The sequence below is a fragment of the Indicator indicator genome, chromosome 8 (genome assembly GCF_027791375.1).
Source record: "Indicator indicator isolate 239-I01 chromosome 8, UM_Iind_1.1, whole genome shotgun sequence".
Taxonomy (NCBI): domain Eukaryota; kingdom Metazoa; phylum Chordata; class Aves; order Piciformes; family Indicatoridae; genus Indicator; species Indicator indicator.
The window spans coordinates 30,907,749-30,928,259 of record NC_072017.1 but is presented as its reverse complement, the minus strand read 5'-3'; the positions used below and the strand labels follow the sequence as shown (position 1 = coordinate 30,928,259).

Here is a 20,511-nt window from a genome sequence, read left to right as displayed (position 1 = left end):
CTGAGGCTGCATCTGAAATACTGTGTGCAGTTCTGGGTCCCTCAGTTCAAGAAGGTCCTCAGGAAACTGCTTGAAAGAGTTCAGCACAGAGCCACAAAAATGCTGAAGGGAGTGGAACATCTTACTTATGAGGAGAGCCTGAGGGAGCTGAGGGCTCTGGAGCTTGGAGAGGAGGAGCCTGAGAGGTGACCTCATTGCTGTTGCTAAAGATGTGCAGGGGGAGTGCCCAGAGGCTGGAGCCAGGCTCTGCTGGGTGATGCCCAATGCCAGCACAAGGGGCAGTGGTGGATGTTGAGGCATAGGAAGTTCCATGGAAACATGAAGAAAATTTGTTGCCCTGTGAGAGTGACAGAAGACTGGAACAGGCTGCCCAGGGGGGTTGTGGAGTCTCCCTCTCTGGAGAGATTCAAACCCCCACCTGGCTGTGTTCCTGTGTGATCTGCTCTAGGTGCTCCTGCTCTGGCAGGGGGGTTGGACTGGATGAGCTTTGGAGGTCCCTTCCAACCCCTAACATTCAGTGATTCTATGATACTGTGATTGTGTGCTAAACACCAGTTTACCAGAAAACAACCTGTCTAGCAGAAAACCAAGCTTAAGGGTAAGTAGATCCACTGATAGTGAGCATTTTTAATTATATATAGATTCTGTCAACTTCTATCAAAACTGGAAGATGAAAAAAATTAAATGCTTGTCATTAACCTGTCAAGCTGGATCAGAGAATATATCAGTTTGAAGAAATCAAGGCTCACTTAATGCTTTTGAGACAGAAAGGGAAATTTATGCAATTATGTCCATATTTGGATGTAAAGGTGCCAATCTGAATTAAAAACATGTAAAACTCTTAGCTTTTGCAGTGCAACGCCGAAGCATCTATCAGCATCTTAGATGTCTAACATCTTTCTGATGAATGAAACTGAATGAAAAAAAGAGCAGAGGACAGTAAAGTTCACCATGACCTGGCACTGTGCCTACACTGCCCAGGAAGGCTCTGGGGAGGCATCACAGAGGCCTTCCAGCACCTAAAGGGGGCCTACAGGAATGATGGGGAGAGACTTTTAACAAGGGCTTGCAGTGGTAGGACAAGGGATAATGGCTTTAAACTTAAAGAAGGTAGGTTTAGATTAAGTCTAAGGAAGAAATTCTTCACTGTGAAGAAGGTGAAACAACAGGTTGCCCAAATAGGCTGTGGATCACAGAATCACAGAATCATAGAATCATAAAATGGTCTGGGTTGGAAGGGATGTCCAAAGCTCATCCAAGTCCAACCCCCTCTGCAGTCAGCAGGGACATCCCCAACCAGATCAGGTTGCCCAGGACCTTCTCCAGCCTCACCTTGAATATCTGCAGGGAGGGAGCCTCAACCACCTCCCTGAGCAACCTGTTCCACCACCCTCATAGGGAAGAACTTGTTCCCAAATCTGCTCTGCTCTAGTTTGAAGCCCCTGTCCCTCATCCTACCCCTGCAGGCCTTTGCAAACAGTGTCTCTCCATCCTTCTTGTAGCCCCCTTCAGGTATTGGAAGGTTGCTATTAGGTCTCCGTGGAACCTTCTCTTCTCCAGGCTGAACAACCTTGGAAGTGTTCAAGGCCAGGTTGGATGGAGCATTCAGCCTTTTGAGCAGAAGATGTCCCTGCCCATGACAAGGAGGTTGGAACTAGATCATCTCTACTGGGAGGTTCTCCTCTATCTCTACTCTACCCTAGTGAGACCACACCTGGAATCCAGTTCTGGGCTCGCCAGTTCAAGAGGGCCAGAAATCTACTTGAGAGAGTCCAATGAAAGGCTACAAGGATGCTGAAGGGACTGGAGCACTGCCCGGTGAGGAGAGGCTGAGAGCCCTGGGGCTGCTAGTCTGGAGAAGAGAAGAATGAGAGAGGATCTAATAAATGTCTATAAATATCTGGGGGTCCAGAGGGAGGGGACAGGCTCTGCTCAATTGCACCCTGTGATAGGACAAGGGGCAATGGATAGAAACTGCAGCACAGGAGGTTCCACCTCAACATGAGGAGGAACTTCTTCACTGTGAGGGTCCCAGAGCACTGGAACAGGCTGCCCAGAGAGGTTGTGGAGTCTCCTTCTCTGGAGCCTTTCCAGCCCTGTCTGGATGTGTTCCTGTGTGACCTGTGCTGGATTCTCTGGTCCTGCTCTGGTCATCTGGACTCCATGATCTCCAGAAGTCCCTTCCAACCCCTAACATCCTGTGAGCCTGGGATCTTTAAAGTCTCCTCCAACCAATATCTTCAATGTTTCTGATTATTTTTCTTCCTGTGACTAGCTTAGAAATTTTTATTTCTTAACAGCATTTCTCCTGAGGTCATTGTAGAGCAACATTACCAGAACCAGAAAATGCAAAGGAAAGGATCAAAAGTGTCTGAGAGCATTATTAATGCTGTCACAGAACTAGCTCAGCAGCAAAACCTGAAATGCTTCCATGCTGTTGCTTAAGCAAGCACACCTTGTACATGTGGAAAGCAATCTGAGGGTAATTCCTGTTGTTCATGATCAGGAGCAGGGAAAAGAAATGAATCTGCTTTAAATTCCTCCCAAGAGGCCTTGCATTTTATCCACTTGCAATGCTAAATCAAGTTTCAATGAATGCTGGAAGCAATAAACCACAGTCCCACATGTCACACAGTTATTAATATGAACATGAAAAATATGAACCCCAGATACTTTATATTTTTTTCCCTCAAGTTGACACACATGCAGCCAAATAATTCTCATCCTACTCAGGTATGATTTTGTTTCCTCACTCTGTCCTCCCTGAATGCTTGCTTCCTTCCTTCCTGTGCTACTGCCCTTTGGAAGAGGTGTTAAAAATAAGGTGGCTTGCAGGCCCTCTTAGAAATGTTTAGGCATGTATTGTCAGGGTTGGAAGGGAGCTCAAGGCTCATCCCATCATGCCAAAAACCTCCTGGGATGAGGCTTCCACCACTTCCCTGGGCAACCTGTGCCAGTCTCTCACCACCCTCATGGGGAAGAATTTCTTCCTAACATCCAATCTGAATCTCCCCATTTCTAGTTTTGCTCCATTCCCCCCAGTCCTATCACTCCCTGACACCCTCAAAAGTCCCTCCCCAGCTTTCTTGTAGCCCTCTTCAGGTACTGGAAGGCCACAATAAGGTTTCCTTATTCTGGCAGTCACTGTAGCAAGTGCATAATTTCCATCTTCAGGATCAGTATCTGCTGCTCTCATTAAGCTCTGCTGCAGCTCCTGTGAGGGCAGCCCCAGGCCCTCTAGATCCCCAGCAGGTGTGACATATGCCAAGTTCACCCTGTTCCAGTTCTGAAAATAAGGTCCATATCCTCTTTTAGAACAGGAGATGGAAGCAGCAGATTAAATCATCTGGTGTTTAATTTGCACTTGTAAACTGATGGAAGGTTTTCCCCCCTTTGATGGTCAGGACCCATGTTAGGTACACCCTTGCTCCATACATCTTCGTCAAAGTAAACTCAGTGTAACCATGCATGGATTTTTTTCAATGAGGAGCTACCAGGAAGCAAACAGTATAGGGAAAACTACATGATTTCACTTAGGTCCATCAGAAAACCTCAACAGGTTGCCCAGGGAGGTGGTGGAAGCCTCATCCCTGGAGGTTTTTGCAGCCAGGCTGGATGTGGCTGTGAGCAACCTGCTGTAGTGTGAGGTGTCCCTGCCCATGGCAGGGGGCTTGGAACTGGATGATCCTTGAGGTCCCTTCCAACCCTGGCAATGCTATGATTCTGTTTCACATGGCACATCTTCTGTAGTGGTCACAGACATCCTTCTCAACGAGATGAACTCAAAAACAGAAGGCAGCTATTTCTCATTACCCTTGACTTGTCTGTGGCAGAAATCCACTGTTCCCAACTCATTTCTGGCTCATGCACTAACAGGCAAAGAACACTGCCCATTGCTGGATTTGTTTCACGTGTTGGCCAGACTATCATGTAAGACTTGGTTGGGGAAACAAGGAAACAGCCTGTTTTAAACAGGTCAAACCTTTCATTTCAAACTGTTCTCTGCTCCTTTGCTTCCTCTTGCAAAGTTGCCAAGAAGATAGATATTTGAGTTCTGGGAGCAGAACTCAGTTCACAGTAAGTAAGAAAACAGCCTTTCAAGGACAGCTTGCACCTGGTAAGGGGCAGATACACACTGGCTGCTCACCCAGAGGTTCTCCTTTGCCTGAGAGGGACAGAGAACAGGAGAGAAGGACACAGCAAACCTTTAGTTTTGTGTGGGATAAGGGAGAAGTTAAATACAATATAAAGAATCCCAGGCTCATAGGATGTTAGGGGTTGGAAGGGACCTCCAGAGATCATTGAGTCCAACCCCCCTGCCAGAGCAGGACCAGAGAATCCAGCACAGGTCACACAGGAACACATCCAGATGGGGCTTGGAAAGTCTCCAGAGAAGGAGACTCCACAACCTCTCTGGGCAGCCTGTTCCAGTGCTCTGGGACTCTCGTGTCAGAGACTCTCATTGTGACAGAGCACTGTCACAATGAAGAAGTTCCTCCTCATGTTGAGGTGGAGCCTCCTGTGCTGCAGTTCCTATCCATTGCCCCTTGTCCTACCACAGGATGCAGCTGCCATAGTATTGGGAAAATTCCAGATGCAGTTCTATTAACTCTTGATACTTTCTAACTGTACAGAAACATTTCACACTCCTGAAGTCTCATTCACAGCAAAATTGCAGCAGACTGGTGAATCTGTTCCACTCATGACATCTGTTCACAGATTTAGGAGGTTACCACCACAAGCTTGTTATTAGAGTTATATGTCCCTGCCTACTGAGGGGACAAGAATGCCATTAGGGTTTTACAAGGAACCATTTGATTTTAGTTGTTATGAGTTCTGCTTTATGAATCTTTCATTTCAAATAAATGAAAAATGTTCCCGGCCTGCTTTCATCTCCAGAACCATCTAGGACTAAGACCCCACTCCAGCTGGTGCTACGCAGTTGGCTGAGCAACCCTTTGTTGAGTATTCCAGAGCACAGGGTGTAATATAACATCAGATTGAAAGAACAGAAAAAAATGGTAGAAGTGAATCAATAAGTCATAATGGCGTTATGTCTCACAGCTAGATAAGGGATTTTTACTTGTCAAGGTTTAGGAGATAAAGGAAAATATACTTCTGTAAGTGACTTCAGCTTCCCACCTATGAGCACAGCATCACACTTAGCAGTTCTGTAATGGTACAGGGAGATGGCAAAGGATGTGGCTTGAGAGCAGCCCTGACGAAAAGGACTTGGAGGTGCTGGGGGAGGAGAAGCTCAACAGGAGCCAGCAGTGAGCACTTGCAGCCCAGAGAGCCAAGCAGAGCCTGGGCTGCAGCAAGAGAAGTGTGGCCAGCAGGGCCAGGGAGGGGATTCTCCCCCTCTGCTCCACTCTGCTGAGACCACACCTGGAGCTCTGTGTCCAGTTCTGGAGCCTCTGTTCCAAGAAGGATCTGGAGGTGCTGGAAGGTGTCCAGAGAAGGGCCATGAGGATGAGCAGAGGGTTGGAGCTGCTCTGCTCTGGAGACAGACTGAGAGAGTTGGGGTTGTTCAGTCTGGAGAAGAGAAGGCTCTGAGGAGACCTTCTTGTGGCCTTGCAGGATCTGAAGGGGGCTCCAAGAAAGCTGGGGAGGGACTTTTGAGGGTGTCAGGGAGTGATAGGACTGGGGGGGATGGAAAAAAAACTAGAAATGGGTAGATTCAGGTTGGATGTTAAGAAGTTCTTCCCCATGAGGGTGGTGAGACACTGGAAGAGGTTGCCCAGCGAGGTGACAGAAGCCTCATCCCCAGAAGTTTTTAATGCCAGGCTGGATGTGGCTGTGAGCAACCTGCTGTAGTGTGAGGTGTCCCTACCCATGGCAGGGGGGTTGGAACTGGGTGATCCTTGAGGTCCCTTCCAACCCTGACAATTCTATGATTCTGTGATATTGTTTTTACTGCTATAACTTAGCTGTATTTTCTGTGCCATGGGCACAGCATGTGTGGTTGTTTTCAGGAAGGCAGAATGGATTAAACCTGGCAATTCTCACAGCTTATGGCTCAGATGTGAAAATGCACTTCCACAAACAACCAATAAGTTATTTTCATGAATCTCTCCTGTAGTTATTTATGGAAATGCAGGTCTCCATAGCTGCAAAAGCTGCTTCTGCTGGTTAACACAACTGAGAGATCAGCAAAGCAGAGCCTGTATAGCCCTTTCTCTCTCAGTGTAAGAAATTGCAAGTAGAGAAGATGCAAGTTAAAATGTGGTGCATTTGTTTAATTTATTTATACATTACAACACTGAACATTTAACATAAATTAAGTGAACTAAATGGTTAATTAATTACAGAATAGAGAACATACTACCCTTGATTCATACATCTACATAATGTGTTATTATATATCAATAAAACATTTTCTTTTGATTATATGCTTCATGTATTCATTACACCAACATTTTCCCAAGTGCTATACATTATTTATGTGTTGCATCACTAATTACTGTAACACCAATCTTTCCTCTTTCCTCTTCAACCCATTTGTGTCAGGTCTTGCCAAATTAATAGAATCACAGAATCATAGAATTGTCAGGGTTGGAAGGGACCTCAAGGATCAGCCAGTTCCAACCCCCCTGCCATGGGCAGGGACACCTCACACTACAGCAGGTTGCTCACAGCCACATCCAGCCTGGCCTTAAAAACCTCCAGGGATGAGGCTTCCACCACCTCCCTGGGCAACCTGTGCCAGTGTCTCACCACCCTCATGGGGAAGAATTTCTTCCTAACATCCAATTTAAATCTACCCTCCTCTAGCTTGGATCCCTTCTCCCCAGTCCTATTGCTCCCTGACACCCTCAAAAGTCCCTCCCCAGATTTCTTGTAGCCCTCTTCAGATCCTGGAAGGCTACAAGAAGGTCTCCTTGGAGCCTTCTCTTCTTCAGACTGAAGAGCCCCACCTCTCTCAGTCTGCCCTTATAGCAGAGCAGCTCCAACCCTCTGCTCATCCTCGTGGCCCTTCTCTGGACACGCTCCAGCATGTCCAGATCCTTCCCAGGATGCTGTGCATCCCATTAGTTGCCTGTATTCATATTTCATACTGCTGGAAAAAAATAGATTGCCTTGTTCCTTAAATAGAATCATAGAATCATGGAATCATAGAGTCATAGAATCACAGAATCATGGAATCATAGAGTCATAGAATCACAGAATCATGGAATCATGGAATCATAGAGTCATAGAATCACATAATCATAGAATAATGGAATCATGAAATCATAGAATCATAGAATGGTCCAGGCTGGAAGGGACCTCCAAAGTTTATCCAGTCCAACCTCCCTGCAGTCAGCAGGGACATCCCCAGATAGATCAGGTTGCCCAGGACCTCATCAAACTTCACCTTGAATATCTCCAGGGAAGAGGCCAGTTATCAATAAACACTACTTCCAGCTTTTCCTTAGCTGGACATGCTACCAAATGGTGGTGACAAAGGCTCACAGGATGTTAGGTGTTGGAAGGGACCTCTGGAGATCATTGAGTCCAGCCCCCAAGACATGAAGTGAACCAAGTGCTTGCTATCAGTGACTCATTGAAAATGAACTGAAGTAAACAAACTTCATCTGTATTATGTAGCTTTCTAAGATGACCTTATTTAGAAGTCATCAATAACCTTACCTTGAATACCAGTTCTCCTATCAGTCCATTCCATGAGCCATCATCCTGAGGACTTCCATACTTGTGATCTGGTGCCACATAAATCTCGTATTTAAAGCCAAGGTAGGTGGCCAAGGCCTCCAGCACGTCTATGGAGAAGCCCTGATACTTCTTTGGTTTGCCAAGGACATTTTCAGACACCATGACAAAGGGCTCTTCCTAAACAGAAAACAAAGGAAGCAACTGTTAATAGAGCAGTTCCCTGCCATGTCTATTTTAGAACAAGTGAAGAAGTTATTTCAGTACTGCCTCAGAAAAACTTTCGGGTGGTGCACTGTTAGGGGTGCCTCTAGAAGTCTGAAATCCTGTTCTGCAGAGTATTTACTTCACCAGAGGCATTTCATTCTCCACTACTGTCATGGATCAGGCTGAGCCTGCTGCTGTTACCCACACCATGCTGCAGTCATGCCAGCTTCAAAAATGAAAGTGCTGTCTAACTGGAGAAAAGTATTATGGGGCTTGGGGTAGTGTGGCTGGAAAGCTGCTGGCAGAAAGGAACCTGGGGGTGCTGATGGACAAGCAGCTGAAGAGGAGCCAGCAGTGTGCCCAGGTGGCCAAGAAAGCCAAAGGCATCCTGGCTGGGATCAGCAATGCTGTGTCCAGCAGGAGCAGGGAGGGGATTGTCCCCTGGGACTCAGCTCTGGGGAGGCCACACCTGGAGTGTTGTGTCCAGTTTTGGGCACCTGAATCCAAGAGAGATGTGGAGGTGCTGGAGAGAGTGCAGAGGAGGGCAAGGAAGCTGTGAAGGGCCTGGAGAAGAAATCTGATGAAGAGCAACTGAAGGAGCTGGGGATGGTTAGTGTGGAAAAGAGGAGGCTGAGGGGAGACCTCATTGCTGTCTGCAACTCCCTGAAAGGAGCTTGTGGAGAGGTTGGTGCTGGTCTCTTCTCACAGGTAATTAGTGATAGAACAAGAGGGAATGGCCTCAAGCTGTGACTGGGTAGGTTTAAACTCCCATCAAGAGTGGTCAGGCATCGGAATGTGCTGCCCATGGAGGTGGTGGAGTCCCCAAGCCTGGTTTGGATGTGGTGCTTGGGGCTATGGTTTAGGGGTGAGCCTTGTAGAGTAAGGTTCTGGGTTGGACTTGGTGATCCTGAGGGTCTGTTCCAACCTGATTTTGTGATTCTGTGACTCCCTCCTCCTAGTCAGCATAACCCACAAGCACACAGAAGAAAACAAAGTTGATTTTCTGTGATATTTGTGGCCCAAAACTTAACTGTTATGTCCAGAGGCATTTTGATTGGTGTTTAAATATTTTTTCTTTGTTATTTTACTACTGATCTCTGTCAATGACTTTCAAGTCAAAGCACTCTTCACAAATTCTTCACTAATAGCAGAGGGAAGATCCAGGGAACTATAGACCTGAGTGTCTGCCCTGGGTGCCAGGAAAGGTCATGGAGCAGGGCATCCTGAGTGCCATCACACAGCTCTTACAAGACACCCAGGAGATCAGACCCAGTCAGCAGAGCTTTCTGAAAGGCAGGTCCTGTCTGACTAACCTCATCTCCTTCCACAATAAGGTGATCTGCTTAGGGGATGAGGGAATGGCAGTGGATATTGTCTACCCAGACATTAGTAAAGCCTTTGGCACTGTCTCCCAGAGCATTCTCCTTCAGAAACTCCTGGCACAAGGCTTGGCTCAGTGCCTTCTGCACCAGATAAAAAACTGGCTGATGGCTGGGCCCAAAGAGTGGGGGTGAATGGAGCTAAATCTGTCTGGCACACAGTCACCAGTGGTGTCCCCCAGGGTTCAGCACTGGAGCCTGTCCTCTTTAGTGCATTTATCAATGATCTGGATGAGGGCATTGAGTGCATCCTCAGTAAATCTGCAGATGGCACCAAGCTGGGTGGCTTTGTCCATCTGCTAGAGGGTAGGGAGGCTTTGCAGCAGGACCTGGACAGGTTAGATCCAAGGGCCAAGGCTAATTGTATGAAGTTTAACAAGGCCAAGTGCCAGGTCCTGAGCCTGGGTCACAACAACCCCATGGTGAGCTACAGGCTTGGGGATGTGTGGTTGGAAAGCTGAGACTCAGAGAGGGATCTGAGGGGTTCTGGTTGGCAGTGGATTAAGTATGAGGCAGCAGTGCCCAGGTGGCCAAGAAAGCCAATGGCATCCTGGCTGGGATCAGAGCCAGGGTGGGCAGCAGGGACAGGAGGTGGTTATCCCCCTGTGCCCAGCACTGCTGAGGCCACACCTCGAGTGCTGGCTTCAGTTCTGGGCCCCTCACTACCAGAGGGACAGTGAGGGGCTGGAGAGTGTCCAGAGAAGGGCAATGAGGCTGGAGAAGGGCCTGGAGCCCCTGGGCTGTGAGGAGGGGCTGAGGGAGCTGGGGGTGTTGAGTGTGGAGAAGAGGAGGCTGAGGGAGACCTCCTTGCTCTCTCCAGCTCCCTGAAGGGAGGTTGGAGTGAGGAGGGGACAGCCTCTGCTCCTTGGGGACAAGGGACAGGAGCAGAGGAAATGGTTCCAAGCTGCCCCAGGGGAGGCTGAGGCTGGCTGCTAGGAAATATTTGTTCCCAGAGAGGGATCTCAGCCATTGGAATGGTCTGCCCAGGGCAGTGCTGGAGTCCCCATCCCTGGAGGTGTTTAAGCTGGTGCTTAGGGACATGGTTTAGTGCTCATCCTTCTCTTCCAACCAGATGTTTTCTGTGATTCTGTGACACCTCATTAAATGTTTTCAGCTTGTAATATCATACCAATCTATATGAACAGGCATCACTGAACTGCAGGCAGAATGTTTTAAGAATAAGGCAGCATCACTTGCAAAGGCTGGACTTAACCTTCATGAGAGCAGCCACATGCTGAGGAGGCTGCCAGAGAAGCAAGGATGCAAACAGACTGCCCTGGCAGGATGCTTTATTCTGACTGCAGGAGATGCAGAAAAGCAACCCTCCCCACCAACCCCCCCAAACTAACTGACAACAAAGAAATAAACAACAAAAGTGGAAAAAAAAACCAACAACCAACCAGTTGTCAGAATTGCTTTCTTCTAAATTGAAGATCAGGCAAATTGATTACAAATAGAGGACAGCAAGTGCAAGTGAGTTTTAAAAGCAATTTTCTAGTGCCTGGTCTCCAAGAACAGTGAATAACTTGAGACTAAGTTGATGAAAGCCTCTCCTTAATGAAAACACAGAATGAATTCATCTTTTCTGATCACTCAGATGACAGATTCCCTAGATACAGATTCAAAACCACTGGGAAAATGTTTCCACAAAACAGTAAAGAGTGTAATTTATCAATCTAAGCCCCGACTATGTAAGCCAAAACTCTGTAAAGATCTGTGTGTGCAGAGGGTGCTTTAGAACTGGATGATTTCTTGTTAGACAGGATTTATACTTATAGCCTCTAAGTTATTACAGTCTCACAGTATGTTAGAGGTGGGAAGGGACCTTCAGAGATCATCAGGTCCAACCCCCCTGCCAGAGCAGCATCACCCAGGGGAGTCTGCACAGGAATGCATCCAGGTAGCTTTGGAAAGTCTCCAGAGAAGGAGACTCCACAACCTCTCTGGGCAGCCTGCTCCAGGGCTCTGTCACCCTCACTGGAAAGAAGTTTCTCCTCAGGTTGAGCTGAAACCTTCTCTAGTCAAGTTTGAACCTGTTGTTCCTTGGATTATCACTGTGCACCACCCAAAAGAGCCTGGCCCCCTCCACTTGACCCCCACCCCTCAGCTATTGATAGCCATTGATCAGATCCCCTCTCAGCCTTCTCTTCTCCAGACTAAACAGCCCCAGGGCTCTCAGGCTCTCTTCCCAGGGGAGATGCTCAAGTCCCCTAAGCATCCTCCTGGCTCTCCCTTGGACTCTCTCCAGCAGGTCTCTGTCTCTCTTGACCTGGGGAGCCCCAAACTGGACACAGGATTGCAGCTGTGGTCTCAGCAGGGCAGAGCAGAGGGGGAGCAGAACCTCCCTAGCCCTGCTGGCCACACTTTTCTTGCTGCCCCCCAGGCTCCCCTTGGCTCTCTTGGCCACAAGGGCACATTGCTGTCCCATGCAGAACTTGCTGCCCACCAGCACTCCAAGGTCTTTCTCTGTGGAGCTGCTTTCCAGCAGGGCAGCCTCTAACCTGTCCTGGTGCCTGCTCTTATTCCTCCCCAGCTGCAGGACCCTGCCCTTGTCCTTCTTGACCTTCCTGAGGTGTTCCTGCCCCCAGCTCTCAGCCTGTCCAGCTCTGGTTGGATGTCAGCACACCTGACAGGTGTCAGCCTCTCCCCCAGTTTGGTATCATCAGAACTTGCTGAGGGTACTCTCCATGCCCTCAGCCAGGTTGTTGATAAAGATATTGAACCAAACTGGACCCAGTACTGATCCCTGGGGGACACCACTGGCCACAGGCCTCCAAGCTGACTCTGTGCCACTGATGACAACCTCTGAGCTCTGTTGTGGAGCCAGTCTGCAATCCACCTCACTGACAGCCATCTGAGCCACATCTCCTGAGCTGTTCTATGAGGATGTTATGGGAGATAGCATCAAAAGCTTTACTGAAGTCAAGGTAGCTGACATCCACTGCTCTGCACTCATCTACCAATTTGGTTATGGTTTCATAGAAGGCTATTAGTCAGGCAGGATCTCCCCTTGGTAAATCCATGTTGGCTACTCCTGCAACCTTCTTCTCTTCCATGTATAAGCTTCTTGTCTTCCAAAACAGTTGCTCATAAACAATTTTCATCCAGTTAGTTAAAAAGCAATTGCTAACTATGCTGATTTGAAATGCTGTTTAAAAGGCAGTTTGTCATGAGTAAATTCAGTCTTTTATTAAGCTGAGTAACAGTGTTTGCTGCTCAGAGATTTACCAAAAGCCCCTTTATCCAGTTTGCTATGTATTTCATGAAATAGAAATAAGTAGCTTTATGCAAAGCAACAAGCATTTCTCAATTCCTGATGGAGCCTGAAGCAGCAAAATATTTAACCATATTCTAAGCAAAACAAATGTATTGCTATGTTATTAAATTTTAATTGTTTACATTTCTCAGAAGCTTGGAAAGAGGACAGAAATATTTGTCCTCTGGAGAGTAGCCCTGGGGAGAAGGACCTGGGAGTGCTGGGGGACAACAAGTTGTGCATGGGACAGAAATGTGCCCTGGTGGCCAAGAAGACCAATGGGGTCCTGGGGTGCATTCAGAGGAGTGTGTCCAGCAGAATCAGGGAGGTTCTTCTCCCTCTGCCCTGGTGAGACCTCACCTGGAATATTGCATCCAGTTCTGGGCTCCTCAGTTCAAGAGGGACAGGGATCTGCTGAAGAGCTACAAGGATGCTGAAGGGACTGGAGCACTGCCTGGTGAGGAGACCACAGGATGTTAGGGGTTGGAAGGGATCTCCGGAGATCATTGAGTCCAACCCCCCTGCCAGAGCAGGACCAGAGAATCCAGCACAGGTCACACAGGAATGCATCCAGACGGGGCTGGAAAGTCTCCAGAGAAGGAGACTCCACAACCTCTCTGGGAAGCCTGTTCCAGTGCTCTGGGACCCTCACAATGAAGTTCCTCCTCATGTCTGGGGGAACCTCCTGTGCTGGAGTTTCCATCCATTGCCCCTTGTCCTGTCACAGGGTGCAATTGAGCAGAGCCTGTCCCTGTTCCCTCTTGACCCCCAGCCCTCAGATATTTATAAACATTTATTAAATCCCCTCTCAATCTCCTCTCCACACTAAACAGCCCCAGGGCTCTCAGCCTCTCCTCACCAAGCAGTGCTCCAGTCCCTTCAGCATCCTCCCTTGGACTCTCTCCAGCAGATCCCTGTCTCCCCTGAACTGGGGAGCCCAGAACTGGATGTAGTATTCCAGGTGAGGTCTCACCAGGGCAGAGTAGAGGGGGAGGAGAACCTCCCTGGATCTGCTGGACACTCTCCTCTGAATGCACCCCAGAACCCCATTGGCCTTCTTGGCCCCCAGGGCACATTGCTGTCCCATGCAGAACTTGTTGTCCCCCAGCACTCCCAGGTCCTTCTCCCCAGGGCTGCTCTCCAGCAGATCCCCTCCCAACCTGTCCTGCTGCAGTTTGTTCTTCCTTCCCAGGTGCAGGACTCTGCACTCATCCTTGTTGCACCTCATTAGGTTCCTCTCTGCCCAGCTCTCAGTCTGTCCAAGTCTCTCAATGGTCTCACAGCCTTCAGGTGTCTCAGCCAAGCCTCCCAGTTTGGTGTCATCAGCAAACTTGCTGAGCAGACTCTGTCTGTCTGTCTGTCCCCTCATCAGTGTCATTGGTGAAGATTTTGAACAGGACTGGACCCAGCACTGATCCCTGGGGGACTCCACTGGTCACAGCTCTCCAGATGGACTTGGCACCACTGACCACCACTCTTTGGACTCTATTGTGTCACCAGTTCCTAATCCATCTCAGTGTCTGCTCTGCTATCCCACACCTCATGAGCTTGCTCAGAAGGTTGTTATGGTTACAGGGTGGTACTAGCACATTGGTGAAGCAGCTCACAAAAGCACTTGTCTCCATTCATTTCCCTCTGCTCACTGGGTTTACAAAAGTTTTTGAGGAAGCAGCTACACATTCAGAGTGACACAGGCTAACAGATGCTCCACATTAAACCTGATATAATTTAGCAGCCTGTCACCAGAGCAACCAGTGACGTTCTCACACAAGAGCTCTGCTGATGCTTGCTTCCTTTATTAAAGTCGTTCTACTACTCAAACATCATCAATCTACACTATTGGGATCAGCTGAGCTGATCTCATTACCAGGGGTCTGCACGAATGTCAGCCTGCACAGGCACTGGAATAAGACTCTGCAAGCAGAAGTGAGGGAGGTACTTGATGGAGAGGGTCCAGAGGAGGGCCACGAGAGTCATCAGGGCGTTGGAGCACCTCTGCTACAAGGACAGGCTGAGGGAGGTGTTCAGTCTGGAGAAAAGAAGGCTCCAGGGAAACCTAAGAGCAGCCTGCCAGTACTTGAAGGGGGCTCCAGGAAGGCTGCAGAGAGACTGTTTGCAAAGGGCTGCAGGGACAGGATGAGGGACAATGGCTTCAAACTAGAGCAGAGCAGATTGAGATTGGATGTGAGGAACAAGTTCTGCACCATGAGGGTGGTGGAACACTGGAACAGGTTGCCCAGGGAGGTGGTTGAAGCTCCTTCCCTGGAGACATTCAAGGTGAGGCTGGATGAGGCTCTGGGCAACCTGATCTAGTTGGGGATGTCCCTACTGACTGCAGAGGGGCTTGGACTGGATGAGCTTTGGAGGTCCCTTTCAATCCAGAGCATTCCATGATTCAAGAACATGCCCTTTATGGTATCAAGGCTTGAATAAGACTCTATAAGCAGAAGAGAAGGAGGGACCAAGAAGGTGCTCATTATGGTATCAGGGCTGGAAGGAGACTGTACCAGCAGAAGTGAAGGAGGGACCAAGAACATGCCCTTTATGATATCAGGGAATCATTAAGCAGCTCTTACCCAATCCTATTTCCAAGATGTTCAACACAACATTGTTTGAGCACATTTCATGACTTAGGGCTTCTCACTGAAGTGTTTGGTCAAGTAGGAAGAGTTATCATCACCACTTTCCACATGCAGAACTGAAATGCACAGATTTAATGACCTGCATGGCTGAGAAGAGAATCCAAGTGTGCTGGTCCAAGGACAATTATCTGAGCCACAGATTGCTTTCCCTCTCTCTTATTTTAATGCTTTCAAATATTTGCACTTACTTGATCTGGTGAACCATGAGTGCAAATGCAGGAAAACCAATAGGGGAAAGCAAGCATTAGAAGAGAACAAAAGAGAGTGGGATACAAAAGAGCTACGTCTAGACTCAGGGACAGAAAAGTCTTCCTTGTGAAAGGACTGTTCAGCAGGGTAAAACTTCCAATGGACAAAAGGGATTGCCAGGCCAGGGAAAACTGAGAGGAGGGCAATACAGGCACATAAAAATCCATGTCCCACATCCAACACCCAGCCCTCTACCCGAATATTACCCAGCAGGGCGAAGAATTAATTTTGTTTTATTTGAAACATATCACTGGCAATCAGAGATTGATAGTATAGAGCCTGGAGCAGTTTAGCAGAAAGAAATGCTCCACTTCATTACTTTTTCCAACAAGATAAAGGACCTAAAAGTTTTGCCTATTCTGGACGTAGGTTGCAGTGCAGATAAAAATGAAGTAACAGAAGGGTTTGTAAGAGCTTTGAGGGTCTAAGATTAAAACCACAAGATACAGTTTTTCTTTACTTTGATGAAATTACATAATCATAGAATGTTAGGGGTTGGAAAGGACTTTGAAGGCTCATCCAGTCCATCCCCCCTGCCAGAGCAGGAGCACCTAGAGCAGATCACACAGGAACACATCCAGGAAAGTCTTGAATATCTCCAGAGAGGGAGACTCCACAACCCTCCTGGGCAGCCTCTTCCAGCCTTCTGTAACCCTCATAGGGAAAAAAAATTCTTCCTTCTGTTTCCATGGAACTTCCTATGCCTCAGCTTCCACCACTGCCCCTTGTGCTGTCCTTGGGCATCACCCAGCAGAGCCTGGCTCCAGCCTCTGGGCACTCCCCCTGCACATCTTTATCAACAGCAATGAGGTCACCTCTCAGGCTCCTCCTCTCCAAGCTCCAGAGCCCTCAGCTCCCTCAGGTTTGAAGATGTTCCACTCCGTTCATCATCCTCGTGGCTCTATGCTGGACTCTCTCTAGTATCTCCCTGAGGTCCTTCCTGAACTGAGGGGCCCAGAACTGGACACAATATTCCAGATGCAGCCTCAGCAGGGCAGAGTAGAAGGGGAGGAGAACCTCTCTCCACCTACTCATCACAGCCCTTCTAATCCACCCCAGGATGCCATTGGCCTTCTTGGCCACCAGAGCACATTGCTGGCTCATGGGCAACCTCCCATCCACCAGGACCCCCAGGTCCTCTTCCCCTTCACTGCTCTCCAGCAGGTCAGTCCCCAACCTCTCCTGCTCCATGAGGTTGCTCTGTCCCAGGTGCAAGACTCTCTCCTTGCCCTTGTTGAACTCCATTCCATTTCTCCCTGCCCAGCTCTCAGCCTGTCCAGGTCTCACTGAATGGCAGCACAACCCTCCTGTGTCAGCCACTCCACCCAGTTTGGTGCCATCAGCAAATTGCTGCCAGTGCTCTCTGTGCCCTCCTCCAGGTCATTGACGAATAGATTGAACAGCTCTGGTCCCAGCACTGACCCCTGAGGGACTCTACTGGACACAGGACTCCAACTGGACTCCATCCCCTTGATCACAACTCTCTGACTTCTTCCCTTCAAGCAGTTCCCATCCACCTCACTCCCTGATCATCCAGACCACACTGCCTCGGTCTAGCTGCACGGATGCTGTGGGAGATGATGTCAGATGCCAAGCTGAAATCAGGATAAGCCACATCCACTGCTCTACTATCATCTATCCACCTGGAGATGTCCCCATAAAAGGTTCTCAGGTTGGTCAGACATGACTTCCCTTTGGTAAAACCATGCTGACTGCTCCTAACGACCCTCTCGTCCTAAAATTCTCATACATGTGCCAATAATTTGGATGTAATAATTGGTCTGAAGTAATCCTTTTGTATCCTTTACTGGACCACCTACTAAAATTAAAAATAATAAAGGAGAGAAAAGCTTTTGGGCATGGAAGACCTTTACATTTTCAAACAGAAGGGTCAATATTCAAGCTCAAGAACAGGAAACAATCCATCTGAGTTCAACTTGGTTGTGTTAATCAATCAGACAAGAAAGAGGAACATTGGTTTGTAGCTGTACTACAGAGATGGGTGATAAAATCCAGCAATAAATTCAGGCCTTAGAGGTGGCAGGGAGGAAAACAGACAACAATTGCTTGTGTTCAGGGACAACCTACATGTAGGGGGGAAAAAGTACATCCCCAAACCCAGAGTCTCTCTCTATTCAAGATGAATTTTTAGCAACCAGGAGAATGACAACTTTCCATTGCAAGCTTTGATAGTCATCCCTGAGTTTTGCAATGAAAATCAGGTTTTGGAAGTTCTTGTATTTTTGTATGGATTCTCTCTTTGGGGCCAAATGACAGAAACTCTCTTGAAAGAGAAGAAAAAGCACCACTCAAATCTTCAACACACCACTCTAATTAAATATGGGAGAGGAAAAAAAAGTTGCATTCAGTGGCCTGTTTACAATACAGTGGTGGGCTCAGCCCAGCTGTTAATGATTTGACATGCACTTGGCTTTATCAGGAGATCTCTGAATGGGCAACAAAGCAGATTTCCTCTCTGGTTACAAGGGTGGACTCTGTGGCTTTAAGTTGAGACTTATTTCAGGATAGAAACTACTTGGAGGGGGAGGGGGCATGACACACTGCTCTGCTACACTCATTTATGAGAGTCTTATGTTTGTGTGAGGAAAGATAAAGATGTTAAAAAAATTAATGTTATTACAGTACTACAGTATCACAGAGAGTGTTAGAGGTGGGAAGAGACCTCCAGAGATCACCCAGAGCAGCATCACCCAGGGGAGTCTGCACAGGAATGCATCCAGGTGGGTTGAGAAAGTCTCCAGAGAAGGAGACTCCACAACCTCCCTGGGCAGCCTGCTCCAGGGCTCTGTCACTCTCACTGGAAAGAAGTTTCTCCTCATGTTGAGCTGAAACCTTCTGTGTTCAAACTTGTACCCATAAATGCTGGAATGTACTTTATAAATGGAAAAGCCATGCAGAAGGTTTGAGATTATTCTCCTGCTCAGCTGAATCCTGATTTTCTCTTAGCATGGGCAGAGAAAGTTCCTAGTCAGGAGGCTATTCAGCAATTAATAAATGAACAGAAAGTTACTGGCTTCTGAGATCAGAGAAAGTGATCACTGCTGGGGTTTACAACACATGTTGGGGCTTGACTTTTACACTGCAGATGGGTGGCCTTATGTGCTTCTATGCTTGGATGAGAATTTTGGAGTTAGGTAGTTGTATGAGTGGTTAGAATTCACCAAGCATGTGAAAATGACTTCTGTGTCCACTCAGCAGACATTTCTGAACTTTAATATTGACACTCTGGATTTGTTAAATGGGACTCTGTATTCTGTAATCATCTCTTTTTCTCTGATGCAAGTAGAAAGAGTGGAAAAAAACAGAAGCAAGAAAGGAAGCTCAGTTGCAGGCAAGTCTTTGAACCTGTGCTCAGCATTGCCTCTAGAACCAGCAGGCAGGGCCCATGAAATGATTCACATATCCCAAACACAGCCTCAGCAGTCACAGGAAGTAAATAATCACTGGGACAATTTAAAACTCCCATTACCTGCAAATGCTGAGAAATTGCTCCCCAAACTGCAATTCACCCTCATTACTGAATCTCTCAAATCCCCTCCAGTGGCTGCTGGATGACCAAGTACAGCCATTATAACCAGCAAGAAACATCAGGGCTCATAAACCAGCACCAAAACATTTTCAAGCACAGGATGCTATTCTCTTGTTGCTAGGCATAATCACTTCTTTTCTTGAACCATAAAATAGTTAACCTCCCACTTTTCAATGATAGCCATTTTTCATTTCTTCCCCCTACCCCCAGCCCCCCCAGTGAAATAAGCAGCCCCAAACACTGCATTTCCTCAAGTATCACAGAATCACAGAAATATTCAGGGTGGAAAAGACTCTCAGGATCACCAAGTCCAACCATTAACCCTGCTCTGAAAGGCTCACCCCTAAACCATATCCCCAAGCACCACATCCAAACCACCTTGAAACACAGCCAGGCTTGGGGACTCCACCACCTCCCTGGGCAGCACATTCCAATGCCTGACCACTCTGGATGGGAAAAAATTCTTCCTAATGTCCACTCTAAACCTACCGAGTCACAGCTTGAGGCCATTCCCTCTTGTTCTATCACTAATTACCTGTGAGAAGAGACCAGCACCAACCTCTCCACAAGCTCCTTTCAGGTAGCTGTAGACAGCAATGAGGTCTCCCCTCAGCCTCCTCTGTTTCACACTAACCATCCCCAGCTCCTCCTGTTGCTCTTCATTATTCTCCAGGCCCTTCACAGCTTCCTTACCCTCCTCTTCCCCATACACTGCATGAAATCTATGGAGGGATCATAGAATCATAGAATCAGGGTTGGAAGGGACCACAAGGATCAGCCAGTTCCAACCCCCCTGCCATGGGCAGGGACACCTCACACTACATCAGGCTGGCCAGAGCCTCATCCAGCCTGGCCTTAAACACCTCCAGGGATGGGATCTCAACCACCTCCCTGGACAACCCGTTCCAGGCTCTCACCACTCTCATGGGGAAGAACTTCTTCCTCATGTCCAGCCTGAATCTCCTCACTTCCAGCTTTGTTCCATTCCCCCTAGTCCTATCAGTACCTGATAGCCTAAATGTTCATCTCCTGAGCTGAGTAGCTAACTTAAGCCTCTAAATCCAGGTAGTTTTCATGTCCTTATTTGAAGGCACCAATGGTCTTCCTCTGACAGAACCAAGATTAACATCTGCTGGCCTCTGTTAAGACTGATCTCTCTTGTCCTATCACTACTTATTTGTGAGAAGTTCTTTATTGAGCACTGTTTGGGGGACTTTATCTGGCTAGGAACAGCACAGTAGCTGGTTATTGTTCACTGAACAGCCACCTACATTACTTCTCCTTAGAATCAATAACCAACATTTAATTGAAATATTTTATTCTGTCATTACAGAAATTCTCCCACTAGCAAGAGCCATAAAAGTTGCTGCAAAACATGACACAATCCCCCACCTCTCAGTAACAGTAAAACAAAGCTGAAGGTTTCAAATCTACAATACTCTTGGATAAGTAAGGTGGTGTAATGGATATGAACTCCAGCACAGGAGGTTCCACCTCACCATGAGGAGGAACTTCTTCACTGTGAGGGTCCCAGAGCACTGGAACAGGCTGCCCAGAGAGGTTGTGGAGTCTCTTTCT

General features: G+C 47.8%; 1 protein-coding gene across 2 annotated transcripts in view; it reads right to left on the bottom strand.

Annotated features, from left to right (window-relative positions):
* The window catches only part of GRID2 (glutamate ionotropic receptor delta type subunit 2), a 1,038,631-nt gene that overhangs the window by 162,728 nt on the left and 855,392 nt on the right, over positions 1-20,511 (bottom strand). For both annotated transcript variants that reach the window (XM_054382934.1, XM_054382935.1), the window contains one exon: positions 7,633-7,830. In XM_054382934.1, coding sequence (XP_054238909.1) covers positions 7,633-7,830 — 198 coding nt within the window. The remainder of the gene's footprint in view (positions 1-7,632; positions 7,831-20,511) is intronic.